This window comes from Rhinoraja longicauda, chromosome 34 (genome assembly GCF_053455715.1).
Source record: "Rhinoraja longicauda isolate Sanriku21f chromosome 34, sRhiLon1.1, whole genome shotgun sequence".
Classification (NCBI taxonomy): Eukaryota; Metazoa; Chordata; class Chondrichthyes; order Rajiformes; family Arhynchobatidae; genus Rhinoraja; species Rhinoraja longicauda.
Window position 1 is genome coordinate 656,690 of NC_135986.1, and position 14,103 is coordinate 670,792.

General features: G+C 53.5%; 1 protein-coding gene across 1 annotated transcript; it reads right to left on the bottom strand.

The window, feature by feature from the left end:
- Positions 1 to 1,843: 1,843 nt before the first annotated feature.
- LOC144609682 (uncharacterized) lies at positions 1,844 to 11,044 on the bottom strand. The gene is made up of 3 exons (XM_078428187.1): positions 10,932 to 11,044; positions 6,263 to 6,543; positions 1,844 to 2,046 (listed from the first exon to the last, which is right to left on the bottom strand). The coding sequence occupies exons 1-2, from the start codon at positions 11,010 to 11,012 to the stop codon at positions 6,265 to 6,267; spliced, it is 360 nt and encodes a 119-aa protein (XP_078284313.1). The 5' UTR covers positions 11,013 to 11,044; the 3' UTR covers positions 1,844 to 2,046; positions 6,263 to 6,264.
- Between the last annotated feature and the right edge of the window lie 3,059 nt (positions 11,045 to 14,103).

Consider the following 14,103-nt stretch of genomic DNA (forward strand, 5'->3'; position numbering starts at 1 on the left):
CGTCCACAGTGTACAGATTCATGACAAAGGGAATAACGTTTAGTGCAAGATAAAGCCAGCAAAGTCCGATCAAAGATAGTCCAAGGGTTGCCAACCTTTTAATCCCTATTCCTTGAAACCTACCCCGTCTATGTAACTGTCTGAATAACAGTTTCTTAAACGTTGTGATAGTCCCAGCCTCAGCTACCTCCTCCAGCAGCTCATTCCATACCCTCACCACCCTTTGTGTGTAAGAAAAAGTTACCCCTTAGGTAAAACCCACGCAGGTCAGGGGGAGAACGTACAAACTCTGTACAGACAGAACCCCTAGTCAGAATCGAACCCAGGTCTCTGGCGCTGTGAGGCAGCAACTCTACCGTTGTGCCACCGTGCCCAGAGTAGGGCAAACGTCATCCTTAGAAACAGAAGATATGTGCAAGAGTAGGCCATTCGGCTCTTTGAGCCAGCACCGCCATTCAATATGATCGTGGCTGATCGGTACCCCGTTCCTGCTTTCACCCCATATCGCTTGATTCCGTGAGGGGTTTCTCCACCAGTTAAGGGGAGACTTGATAGATTATACACTGATCAGCCAAAACATTATGACCACTGACAGGCGAAGTGAATAACATTGGTTATCTTGTTACAATGGCACCTGTCAAGGGGTGGGATATATTAGGCAGCAAGTGAACAGTCAGTTCTTGAAGTTGACGTGTTGGATGCAGGAGAAATGGGCAGGAGTAAAGACCTGAGCGACTTTGACAAGGGCCAAATTGTTATGGCCAGACGACTGGGTCAGAGCATCTCTGAAACGGCAAGGCTTGTGGGGTGCTCCCGGTCAGCAGTGGTGAGTACCGACCGACAGTTGGGCCGAAGGGCCTGTTTCCACAATGTTTCACTCTACGACAATGTATCAATGGCTCCAATACTGGTGTGTGGGGGGAGAGGCAGATCAATGGCTCAGGGTTGATTGGATGGCCGTTAGATTGAAGGTGGACACACAATGCTGGAGTAACTCAGCGGGTCAGGCAGCATCTCTGGAGAGAAGGAATGGGCCAGAATATGAAGTAACAGTCCCCCCCCATTGTAGAATTGAGAAGGATGAGAGGGGATCTTATAGAAACATGTAAAATTCTTAAGGGATTGGACAGGATAGATGCAGGAAAAATGTTCCCCATGTTGGGGGAGTCCAGAACTGGGAGCCACACAGTTTAAGAATAAGGGGTCGGCCATTTAGGACTGAGATGAGGAAAAACCTTTTCAGTCAGAGAGTTGTGAATCTGTGGAATTCTCTGCCTCAGAAGGCAGTGGAGGCCAATTCACTGGATGCTTTCAAGAGAGAGTTAGATTTAGCTCTTCGGGCTAACGGAATCAAGGGATATGGGGAGAAAGCAGGAACGGGGTACTGATTGTGGATGATCAGCCATGATCATATCGAATGGCGATGCTGGCTCGAAGGGCTGAATAGCCTACTCCTGTACCGATTGTCTATTATTGATATGGGGAGAAATCAGGAACAGGGTACTGATCTTAGATGATCAGCCGTGATCATATCGAATGGCGGTGCTGGCTCGAAGGGCCGAACGGCCTCCTCCTGCACCTGCTTTCTATGTTTCTAGTACGGGTGTTAAGGGTTGCGGGGAGAAGGCAGGAGAATGGGGTTAGGAGGGAGAGATAGACCAGCCATGATTGAATGGCGGAGTAGACTCGATGGGCCGAATGGCCTGATTCTGGTGCGAGATAACTCTACTAACGATGACTGACACCAACTTGCACTTGTCCGTACACTGATACCGACACACACACACACAGAGACGGGGGATGTTGTGCACAGTGATTGCAGGAACTTTATAAATAGTCATAAATATAGATGACAGGTGCATAAATAAGAAAACAGGCAGCAATCTGCGCTGGTCCAGCACAGGCGACAAACAAACAGATTCTGTTCTAATTCCCATTGTGTCGATCTGGGCCAAACAAGGCACCAGGGGTCTCCTTACATCTGAAAGCTCCTACTGAAGGTCGTTGGCAGAGATCTCACACTTCATCATTGGGAGGAGCGTGGACCTGGGAGAGAGAAATAGGAACAGTCACTTAATGTCAGCATGCAGGTACAGCAGGCAGTGAAGAAAGCCAATGGCATGTTGGCCTTCATAACAAGAGGAGTTGAGTCTAGGAGCAAAGAGGTCCTTCTGCAGTTGTACAGGGCCCTGGTGAGACCGCACCTGGAGTACTGTGTGCAGTTGTACAGGGCCCTAGTGAGACCGCACCTGGAGTACTGTGTGCAGTTGTACAGGGCCCTAGTGAGACCGCACCTGGAGTACTGTGTGCAGTTGTACAGGGCCCTAGTGAGACCGCACCTGGAGTACTGTGTGCAGTTTTGGTCTCCAAATTTGAGGAAGGATATTCTTGCTATGGAGGGCGTGCAGCGTGGGTTCACTAGGTTAATTCCCGGAATGGCGGGACTGTCATATGTTGAAAGACTGGAGCGACTAGGCTTGTATACACTGGAATTTAGAAGGATGAGAGGGGATCTTATCGAAACGTATAAGATTATTAAGGGGTTGGACACGTTAGAGGCAGGAAACATGTTCCCAATGATGGGGTAGTCCGGAACCAGGGGCCACAGTTTAAGAATAAGGGGTCGGCCATTTAGAACGGAGATGAGGAAAAACGTTTTCAGTCAGAGAGTTGTGAATCTGTGGAATTCTCTGCCTCAGAGGGCAGTGGAGGCCAATTCTCTGAATACATTCAAGAGAGAGTTGGATAGAGCTCTTAAGGATAGCGGAGTCAGGGGGTATGGGGAGAAGGCAGGAACGGGGTACTGATTGAGAGTGATCAGCCACGATCACATTGAATGGCGGTGCGTACAGGCTCGAAGGGCCGAATAGCCTCCTATAGAATGGTCTATTGAACACAAATCAGCTTAGAACGTAGAAACAACGAACTGCAGAAGTTGGTTTATACGGTGGCACTGGGATTTAGAAGGATGAGAGGTGAACTTGTAGAAACACATAAAATACATAAAGGGTTGGACAGGCTAGAGGCAGGAAACATGTTCCCCAATGTTGGGGGAGTCCAGAACCAGGGGCCACAGTTTAAGAATAAGGGGTCGGCCATTTAGGACTGAGATGAGGAAAACATTTCCACCCTGGCTGGATCCATGGCTGTGAATGTGTCTCTGTGACTCTGTCTCTATGACCAAAGTTCTGTTTCTGTATCTCTGTGACTGTGTCTCCATGGTTCTGTGTCTCTGTGATCATAGTTCTCTGTCTCTATGACCATGGTTATGTGACTGTGTGTCTCTGTGACTCTGACTCTGTGTCTCCGTGTGTCTGTGCCTGTATGACTGTGGCTCTGTGTCTCTGTGTGTCTGTGTCTCTGTGTGTCTGTGTCTCTGTGTGTCTGTGTGACTCTGACTCTGTGTCTCCGTGTGTCTGTGCCTGTATGACTGTGGCTCTGTGGCTCTGTGTCTCTGTGTGTCTGTGCCTGTATGACTGTGGCTCTGTGTCTCTGTGTGTCTGTGTGTCTGTGCCTGTATGACTGTGGCTCTGTGTCTCTGTGTCTCTGTGTGTCTGTGCCTGTATGACTGTGGCTCTGTGTCTCTGTGTGTCTGTGCCTGTATGACTGTGGCTCTGTGTCTCCGTGTCTCTGTGCCTGTATGACTGTGGCTCTGTGTCTCTGTGTGTCTGTGCCTGTATGACTGTGGCTCTGTGTCTCTGTGTGTCTGTGCCTGTATGACTGTGTCTCTGTGTGTCTGTGTCTCTGTGTGTCTGTGTCTCTGTGTGTCTGTGCCTGTATGACTGTGGCTCTGTGTGTCTGTGTCTCTGTGTGTCTGTGTCTCTGTGTGTCTGTGTCTCTGTGTGTCTGTGTCTCTGTGTGTCTGTGTCTCTGTGTGTCTCTGTGCCTGTATGACTGTGGCTCTGTGACTCTGTGTGTCTGTGTCTCTGTGTGTCTGTGGCTCTGTGTGTCTGTGTCTCTGTGCCTGTATGACTGTGGCTCTGTGACTCTGTGTGTCTGTGTCTCTGTGTCTCTGTGTGTCTCTGTGTCTCTGTGTGTCTGTGTCTCTGTGTCTCTGTGTCTCTGTGTGTCTGTGTCTCTGTGTCTCTGTGTGTCTCTGTGACTCTGTGACTCTGTGTCTCTGTGTGACTGTGGCTCTGTGTCTCTGTGACTCTGTGTGTCTGTGTCTCTGTGTCTCTGTGTCTCTGTGTCTCTGTGTCTCTGTGTGTCTGTGTCTCTGTGTCTCTGTGTGTCTGTGTCTCTGTGTCTCTGTGTCTCTGTGTCTCTGTGTCTCTGTGTCTCTGTGTCTCTGTGTCTCTGTGTCTCTGTGTCTCTGTGTCTCTGTGTCTCTGTGTCTCTGTGTCTCTGTGTGTCTCTGTGTCTCTGTGTCTCTGTGTCTCTGTGTCTCTGTGTCTCTGTGTCTCTGTGTCTCTGTGTCTGTGACTGTGGCTCTGTGTGTCTGTGTCTCTGTGTGTCTCTGTGTGTCTGTGTCTCTGTGTGTCTGTGTCTGTGACTGTGGCTCTGTGTCTCTGTGTGTCTGTGTCTCTGTGTGTCTGTGGCTCTGTGTGTCTGTGGCTCTGTGTGTCTGTGGCTCTGTGTGTCTGTGGCTCTGTGTCTCTGTGTGTCTGTGGCTCTGTGTGTCTGTGGCTCTGTGTCTCTGTGTGTCTGTGGCTCTGTGTGTCTGTGGCTCTGTGTCTCTGTGTGTCTGTGTCTCTGTGTGTCTGTGCCTGTATGACTGTGTCTCTGTGTGTCTGTGCCTGTATGACTGTGGCTCTGTGTCTGTGTCTCTGTGTGTGACTGTGTGTCTGTGGCTCTGTGTCTCTGTGTGTCTGTGCCTGTATGACTGTGGCTCTGTGGCTCTGTGTCTCTGTGGCTCTGTGTCTCTGTGTGTCTGTGCCTGTATGACTGTGGCTCTGTGGCTCTGTGTCTCTGTGGCTCTGTGTCTCTGTGTGTCTGTGCCTGTATGACTGTGGCTCTGTGTCTCTGTGTGTCTCTGTGCCTGTATGACTGTGTCTCTGTGGCTCTGTGTCTCTGTGTGTCTGTGTCTCTGTGTCTCTGTGTCTCTGTGGCTCTGTGTCTCTGTGTCTCTGTGTCTCTGTGTCTCTGTGTGTCTGTGTCTCTGTGTGTCTGTGCCTGTATGACTGTGTCTCTGTGTCTCTGTGTCTCTGTGTCTCTGTGTCTCTGTGTCTCTGTGTCTCTGTGGCTCTGTGTCTCTGTGTCTCTGTGGCTCTGTGTCTCTGTGTCTCTGTGCCTGTATGACTGTGTCTCTGTGGCTCTGTGTCTCTGTGTCTCTGTGCCTGTATGACTGTGTCTCTGTGTCTCTGTGTCTCTGTGTCTCTGTGTCTCTGTGTCTCTGTGCCTGTATGACTGTGTCTCTGTGTCTCTGTGTCTCTGTGTCTCTGTGCCTGTATGACTGTGTCTCTGTGTCTCTGTGTCTCTGTGGCTCTGTGCCTGTATGACTGTGTCTCTGTGTCTCTGTGTCTCTGTGTCTCTGTGTCTCTGTGTCTCTGTGTCTCTGTGTCTCTGTGCCTGTATGACTGTGTCTCTGTGTCTCTGTGTCTCTGTGTCTCTGTGTCTCTCTGTGTCTCTGTGTCTCTGTGTCTCTGTGTCTCTGTGTCTCTGTGTCTCTGTGGCTCTGTGTCTCTGTGTCTCTGTGTCTCTGTGTCTCTGTGTCTCTGTGTCTCTGTGTCTCTGTGTGTCTGTGTCTCTGTGTCTCTGTGGCTCTGTGTCTCTGTGTCTCTCTGTCTCTGTGTCTCTGTGTCTCTGTGTCTCTGTGTGTCTGTGTCTCTGTGTGTCTGTGCCTGTATGACTGTGTCTCTGTGTCTCTGTGTCTCTGTGTCTCTGTGTCTCTGTGTCTCTGTGTCTCTGTGTCTCTGTGTCTCTGTGTCTCTGTGTCTCTGTGGCTCTGTGTCTCTGTGTCTCTGTGGCTCTGTGTCTCTGTGTCTCTGTGTCTCTGTGGCTCTGTGTCTCTGTGTCTCTGTGTCTCTGTGTCTCTGTGTCTCTGTGTCTCTGTGTCTCTGTGGCTCTGTGTCTCTGTGTCTCTGTGTCTCTGTGGCTCTGTGTCTCTGTGTCTCTGTGGCTCTGTGTGTCTGTGTCTCTGTGTCTCTGTGTCTCTGTGGCTCTGTGTCTGTGTCTCTGTGTGTGACTGTGTGTCTCTGTGCGTCTGTTGACTGTCTCTGTATCTCTCTCTCTCTGTCTGTGTGTGTGACTCTGTGTGTCTCTGTGTCTCTCTCTCTCTCTCTCTCTCTCTCTCTCTGTCCACGGTTGTCCCCACTGACCTTACCCTCAGCACCCTAGTTTGCTCATTGAGCCGATGCGGTCCATCCTCATCCTGAAGCAGCCCTTGGGGGTTCCCTTGCGGCTCCGGCCACCGCTCCCGCTCCCGCTCCCGCTCCGGCCCGGGGTGGACTTCTGCTTCTGGACGAAGTCGACGAACTTGTCCCAGGCTCTCTGTGCCTGTGTGTCCGTGGGTGGAGCGGCCTCTCTCACCTCCCGGTGCCCAGCACCCAGCACCCTGTCTGTAGCACCCACCTCACGCTGCACCCCAGGGTGCCCGTCCATCGGCTACAGGGAGCGAACGGGCAATGGTCAGCTACATGTGGGTGTGTGTGTGTGTGTCCACACAGCGCGGCGCTCCCTCACTCGGCGCTCCCTCACCCCCGCCCCTCCCACATCTCGGCGCACCCTCACCCCGCCCCTCCCACAGCACCCACCCCTCGCTGCACCCCAGGGTGCCCGTCCATCGGCTACAGGGAGCGAGAGGGCAATGGTCAGCTACATGTGTGTGTCCACACAGCGCGGCGCTCCCTCACTCACCCCCACCCCCCCTACACAGCGCGGCGCTCCCTCACTCACCCCCGCCCCTCCCACAGCGCGGCGCTCCCTCACTCACCCCCCCTCCCACAGCGCGGCGCTCCCTCACTCCCCCCACAGCGCGGCGCTCCCTCACTCACCCCCACCCCCCCTACACAGCGCGGCGCTCCCTCCCTCCCTCACCCCCCACCCACAGCGCGGCGCTCCCTCACTCACCCCCGCCCCTCCCACAGCGCGGCGCTCCCTCACTCACCCCGCCCCTCCCACAGCGCGGCGCTCCCTCCCTCCCTCACCCCACCCCCCTACACAGCGCGGCGCTCCCTCACTCACAGCGTGGCGCTCCCTCACTCACCCCCCCTCCCACAGTGCGGCGCTCCCTCCCTCCCCCTCCCACAGCGCGGCGCTCCCTCACTCACCCCCCTCCCACAGCGCGGCGCTCCCTCACTCGGCGCTCCCTTCCTCACCCGCCCACAGCGCGGCGCTCCCTCACTCGCCCCCTCCCTCCCACAGCGCGGCGCTCCCTCACTCCCCCCCACAGCGCGGCGCTCCCTCCTCCCCTCCTCCCCCCCCCCCCACAGCGCGGCGCTCCCTCCTTCCCTCACCCCCCCCCCCCACACAGCGCGGCGCACCCTCACTCCCTCCCCCTCCCACAGCGCGGCGCTCCCTCACTCACCCCACACACAGTGCGGCGCTCCCTCACCCCCGCCCCCCCCCTCCCACAGCGCGGCGCTCCCTCCCTCCCCCCCCCCCCCCCCCACACATTTACACCCCCCTGCCCCACACACTAAACTATATCTGTGTCTCGCTGGACAGAGGGGAGCGCTCTGTGCTGTTTAATAGTTGGTTCAACATGAGGAGGTTCACTGGGGAAGAGCGAAACTTCACCAGGTTAATCCCCTGGGACGGTGGGATGGTGGGACGGTGGGACGGTGGGATGGTGGGACGGTGGGACGGTGGGATGGTGGGATGGTGGGACGGTGGGATGGTGGGATGGTGGGACGGTGGGATGGTGGGATGGTGGGATGGTGGGACGGTGGGACGGTGGGAGGGTGGGATGGTGGGATGGTGGGACGGTGGGATGGTGGGATGGTGGGACGGTGGGACGGTGGGACGGTGGGACGGTGGGATGGTGGGACGGTGGGACGGTGGGATGGTGGGATGGTGGGATGGTGGGACGGTGGGACGGTGGGAGGGTGGGACGGTGGGACGGTGGGACGGTGGGACGGTGGGACGGTGGGACGGTGGGACGGTGGGATGGTGGGATGGTGGGACGGTGGGATGGTGGGATGGTGGGACGGTGGGATGGTGGGATGGTGGGACGGTGGGATGGTGGGATGGTGGGATGGTGGGACGGTGGGACGGTGGGAGGGTGGGACGGTGGGACGGTGGGACGGTGGGACGGTGGGACGGTGGGACGGTGGGAGGGTGGGACGGTGGGACGGTGGGACGGTGGGACGGTGGGACGGTGGGACGGTGGGACGGTGGGATGGTGGGACTGTCACATCAGGGAAGGTTGGAAAGACTAGGGGGGGGGGGGGCTTGTATTCACTGGAGTTTAGAAGGATGAGAGGGGATCTTATAGAGACGTGTAAAATTATAAAAGGACTGGACAAGCTAGATGCAGGAAACATGTTCCCAGTGTTGGGGGGAGTCCAGAACCAGGGGCCACACAGTCTAAGAATAAAGGGGAGGCCATTTAACACTGAGGTAACAAGGAACCTTTTCACCCAGAGAGTTGTGAATTTGTGGAATTAATTCTCTGCCACAGAGGGCAGTGGAGGCCAAATCACTGGATGGGTTTAAGAGAGGGTTAGATAGAGCTCTAGGGGCTAGTGGAATCAAAGGGTCTGACAATAGACAATAGACAATAGACAATAGGTGCAGGAGGAGGCCATTCAGCCCTTCGAGCCTGTACGCACCGCCATTCAATGTGATCATGGCTGATCATTCTCAATCAGTACCCCGTTCCTGCCTTCTCCCCATACCCCCTCACTCCGCTATCTTTAAGAGCTCTATCCAGCTCTCTCTTGAAGTATGGGGAGAAGGCAGGCACGGGTTACTGATTGTGGATGATCAGCCATGATCACAGTGAATGGCGGTGCGTACAGGCTCGAAGGGCCGAATGGCCTCCTCCTGCACCTATTTTTTTATGTTTCTATATTTTTCTACGGTTCAATAAGAATCAGTTAACTGGAGATAGATACAGATTGCTGGAGTAACTCAGTAGGTTAGGCAGCGTCTCTGGGGAGAAGGAAGATTGACTTTAAATGCTATAACAGTTCAGTCTAGTTTATTGCCCCGTGTACCGAGGTACAGTGAAAAGCTCTATAGACAATAGGTGCAGGAGGAGGCCATTCGGCCCTTGGAGCCTGTACGCACCGCCATTCAATGTGATCATGGCTGCTCATTCTCAATCAGTACCCCGTTCCTGCCTTCTCCCCATACCCCCTGACTCCTCTATCCTTAAGAGCTCTATCCAGCTCTCTCTTGAATGCATCCAGAGAATTGGCCTCCACTGCCTTCTGAGGCAGAGAATTCCACAGATTCACAACTCTCTGACTGAAAAAGTTTTCCCTCATCTCAGTTCTAAATGGCCTACCCCTCATTCTTAAACTGTGTGGCCCCTTGGTTCTGGACTCCCCCCAACATTGGGAACATGTTTCCTGCCTCTAACGTGTCCGACCCCTTAATAATCTTATACGTTGCCGGCTAACCAGTCAGTGGAGAGACCGCACATGATTACAATCGAGCCGTCCACAGTGTACAGATACTGGAATAAAGGGAATAACGTTTAGTGCAAGGTAAAGTCCGATTAAAGGTAGTGCGAGGGTCTCGCAAAACAGGTTAACATAGAAACATAAACATAGAAAATAGGTGCAGGAGGAGGCCATTCAGCCCCTCGAGCCTGTACGCACCGCCATTCATTGTGATCATAGCTGATCATCCACAATCAATAACCCGTGCCTGCCTTCTCCCCGTACCCCTTGATTCCACGAGCCCCCTAGAGCTCTATCTAACTCTCTCTTAAATCCATCCAGTGATTTGGCCTCCACTGCCCTCTGTGGCAGAGAATTAATTCCACAAATTCACAACTCTCCGGGTGAGAAAGTTACTTCTCACCTCAGTTTTAAATGGCCTCCCCTTTATTCTAAGACTGTGTGGCCCCTGGTTCTGGACTCCCCCAACATTTGGGAACCTGTTTCCTGCATCTAGCTTGTCCAGTCCTTTTATAATTTTATACGTCTCTATAAGATCCCCCTCTCCCTCTCTCATCCTTCTAAGCTTCAGTGAATACAAGCCCAGTCTCTCCAATCTTTCCTCGTATGACAGTCCCGCCATCCCAGGGACGAGGTGGGATGGGGTGGGACGGGACTAGGTGGGATGGGGTGGGACGGGACTAGGTGGGATGGGGTGGGACGAGACTAGGTGGGATGGGGTGGGACGGGACTAGGTGGGATGGGGTGGGACGGGACTAGGTGGGATGGGGTGGGACGGGACTAGGTGGGATGGGGTGGGACGAGACTAGGTGGGATGGGGTGGGACGGGACGAGGTGGGATGGGGTGGGACGAGACTAGGTGGGATGGGGTGGGACGAGACTAGGTGGGATGGGGTGGGACGGGACAAATTAGAACAGGAAACATGTTCCCAATGTTGGGGGAGTCCAGAACAAGGGGCCACACAGTTTAAGAATAAGGGGCGGGCCATTTAGAACTGAGATGAGGAAGAACTTTTTCAGTCAGAGAGTTGTGAATCTGTGGAACTCTCTGCCTCAGAGGGCAGTGGAGGCCAATTCTCTGAATGCATTCAAGAGAGAGCTGGATAGAGCTCTTAAGGATAGAGGAGTCAGGGGGTACGGGGAGAAGGCAGGAACGGGGTACTGATTGAGAATGATCAGCCATGATCACATTGAATGGCGGTGCGTACAGGCTCGAAGGGCCGAATGGCCTCCTCCTGCACCTGTTGCCTATTGCGGGACGGGACAGGACGGGGGAATCCACCTGGTCACCAAGTCTGAAGAAGGATTCTCTTCCCATTCCTTCTCTCCAGAGACGCTGCCCGACCCGCTGAGTTACTCCAGCACTTTGTGTCTAAAACCTGCAATTTTGAACCCAGCATCTGCAGTCATTTTCCAACTCACCTGACCCCGGCGATGACCACTGGGTCTGGCACTGACCATCACCAACCACACCAGGCACACGCTGACCGCCCTGACCAACATCTCTGGAGCGGACGATGGGAACCACGACTCCACTTCCTTGTCCACTTGCAACTGACCGACTCTGAACGCTGTCCTCTCTCCTCCCACCGGCCCCTTTAAACAGGGTCCACACTGACGTCAAACTCTGGAGGATGCAGTTTCCATGGGGAGGTCCCCACCCCCTCAGAAACTTGCCCCTCCGTCCCACCCCCCCCCCCATCCAGAGAAGATTCATGTGTGTGTGTGTGTGTGTGTGTGTGTGTATGTGTGTGGGTGTGTGTGTGGGTGTGTGGGTGTGTGGGTGTGGGTGTGTGTGGGTGTGTGTGTGTGTGTGTGGGTGTGTGGGGGTGTGTGTGTGTGTGGGTGTGTGTGTGTGTGTGGGTGTGTGGGTGTGGGGTGTGTGTGTGGGTGTGTGTGTGTGGGTGTGTGTGTGGGTGTGTGGGTGTGGGGTGTGTGTGTGTGTGTGTGTGTGTGTGTAGCATCACGCCCCCTGATTTATTCTCCAGTCTCACTGCCACCGAGTGTAGAGAAGGTTAATAATGTCACAGAGAGAGAGAGAGAGACACGTGAAACGCAGGTACAATCTGGAGCATCGCAGGTAGCAGGACTGTAGAAACTCGGGGCAACATCACACAGGGAGCAGGCAACTCTACTCAAGAGCACTGAGCAGTTCTAGAGCAGGCAACACTACTCAAGAGCAGGCAACTCTACTCAAGAGCACTGAGCAGTTTTAGAGCAGGCAACTCTACTCAAGAGCAGGCAACTCTACTCAAGAGCACTGAGCAGTTTCTAGAGCAGGCAACTCTACTCAAGAGCACCGAGCAGTTTCTAGAGCAGGCAACTCTACTCAAGAGCACTGAGCAGTTTCTAGAGCAGGCTACTCAAGAGCAGGCAACTCTACTCAAGAGCACTGAGCAGTTTCTAGAGCAGGCTACTCTACTCAAGAGCACTGAGCAGTTTCTAGAGCAGGCTACTCAAGAGCAGGCAACTCTACTCAAGAGCACTGAGCAGTTCTAGAGCAGGCAACCCTACTCAAGAGCACTGAGCAGTTCTAGAGCAGGCTACTCAAGAGCAGGCAACTCTACTCAAGAGCACTGAGCAGTTTCCAGAGCAGGCTACTCTACTCAAGAGCACTGAGCAGTTCTAGAGCAGGCTACTCAAGAGCAGGCAACTCTACTCAAGAGCACTGAGCAGTTTCTAGAGCAGGCAACTCTACTCAAGAGCACTGAGCAGTTTCTAGAGCAGGCAACTCTACTCAAGAGTACTGAGCCGTTCTAGAGCAGGCAACTCTACTCAAGAGCACTGAGCAGTTTCTAGAGCAGGCAACTCTACTCAAGAGCACTGAGCAGTTCTAGAGCAGACTACTCAAGAGCAGGCAACTCTACTCAAGAGCACTGAGCAGTTTCTAGAGCAGGCAACTCTACTCAAGAGCACTGAGCAGTTCTAGAGCAGGCTTCTCAAGAGCAGGCAACTCTACTCAAGAGCACTGAGCAGTTTCTAGAGCAGGCAACTCTACTCAAGAGCACTGAGCAGTTCTAGAGCAGGCAACTCTATGCAAGAGCACTGAGCAGTTCTTGAGCAGGCAACTCTACTCAATAGCACTGAGCAGTTCTAGAGCAGGCAACTCTACTCAAGAGTACTGAGCCGTTCTAGAGCAGGCAACTCAAGAGCACTGAGCAGTTCTAGAGCAGGCTACTCTACTCAAGAGCACTGAGCAGTTCTAGAGCAGGCAACTCTACTCAAGAGCACTGAGCAGTTTCTAGAGCAGGCAACTCTACTCAAGAGCAGGCAACTCTACTCAAGAGCACTGAGCAGTTTCTAGAGCAGGCAACTCTACTCAAGAGCACCGAGCAGTTCTAGAGCAGGCTACTCTACTCAAGAGCACTGAGCAGTTCTGGAGCAGGCAACTCTACTCAAGAGCACTGAGCAGTTCTAGAGCAGGCTACTCAAGAGCAGGCGACTCTACTCAAGAGCACTGAGCAGTTCTAGAGTAGGCAACTCTACTCAAGAGCACTGAGCAGTTCAAGAGCAGGCAACTCTACTCAAGAGCAGGCAACGCTACTCAAGAGCACTGAGCAGTTTCTAGAGCAGGCAACTCTACTCAAGAGCACTGAACAGTTCTAGAGCAGGCAACTCTACTCAAGAGCACCGAGCAGTTTCTAGAGCAGGCAACTCTACTCAAGAGCACTGAGCAGTTCTAGAGCAGGCAACTCTACTCAAGAGCACTGAGCAGTTTCTAGAGCAGGCAACTCTACTCAAGAGCACTGAGCAGTTTCTAGAGCAGGCAACTCTACTCAAGAGCACTGAGCACAGACGATCATCTGAACAAGGGTCTGGACCCGAAACATCACCCATTCCTTCTCTCCACAGAGGCTGCCTGACCTGCTGAGTTACTCCAGCACTTTGTACCTATCCATGTTCTCCACAGATGCTGCCTGACCCGCTGAGTTACTCCAGCACTCTGTGAAACGTCACCTATCCATGTTCTCCACAGATGCTGCCTGACCCGCTGAGTTACTCCAGCACTCTGTGAAACGTCACCTATCCATGTTCTCCACAGATGCTGCCTGACCCGCTGAGTTACTCCAGCACTCTGTGTCTGTCTTCAGTTTAAACCACAGTTGCTTCCTACACCTATTGTTAGGAGGTCGTGTTGCAGTTGTTCAAGACGTTAGTGAGGCCACGTTTAGAGTATTGTGTTCACGTGTAATAGGAAAAATGTTGTCAAGCTGAAAAGGGTGCAGAGAAGATTCACGAGGATGTTGCCAGGACTAGAGGGTGTGAGCTACAGGGAGAGGTTGAGCAGGATGGGTCTCTATTCCATGGAGCGCAGGAGGATGAGGGGTGATCTTACAGAGGGGTACGAAAATCATGGGAGGAATAGATCGGGTAGACGCACAGAGTCTCTTGCCCAGAGTTGGGGAATCGAGGACTAGAGGACATAGGTTCAAGGTGAAGGGGAAAAGATTTAATAGGAATCTGAGGGGTAACTTTTCCACACAGAGGGTGGTGGGTGAATGGAACGAGCTGCCAGAGGAGGTAGTTGAGGCTGGGACTATCCCAACGATTATTAAACAATTGGACAGGTACATGGATAGGACGGGTTTGGAGC

Coding starts and splice junctions, on each gene's coding strand:
- LOC144609682 (XM_078428187.1), bottom strand. CDS start 11,012: ATGTTGGTCAGGGCGGTCAGCGTGTGCCTGGTGTGGTTGGTGATGGTC. Junction 6,544..10,931: donor GTGGTCATCGCCGGGGTCAG/GTGAGTTGGAAA, acceptor CGCTCCCTGTAG/CCGATGGACGGGCACCCTGG.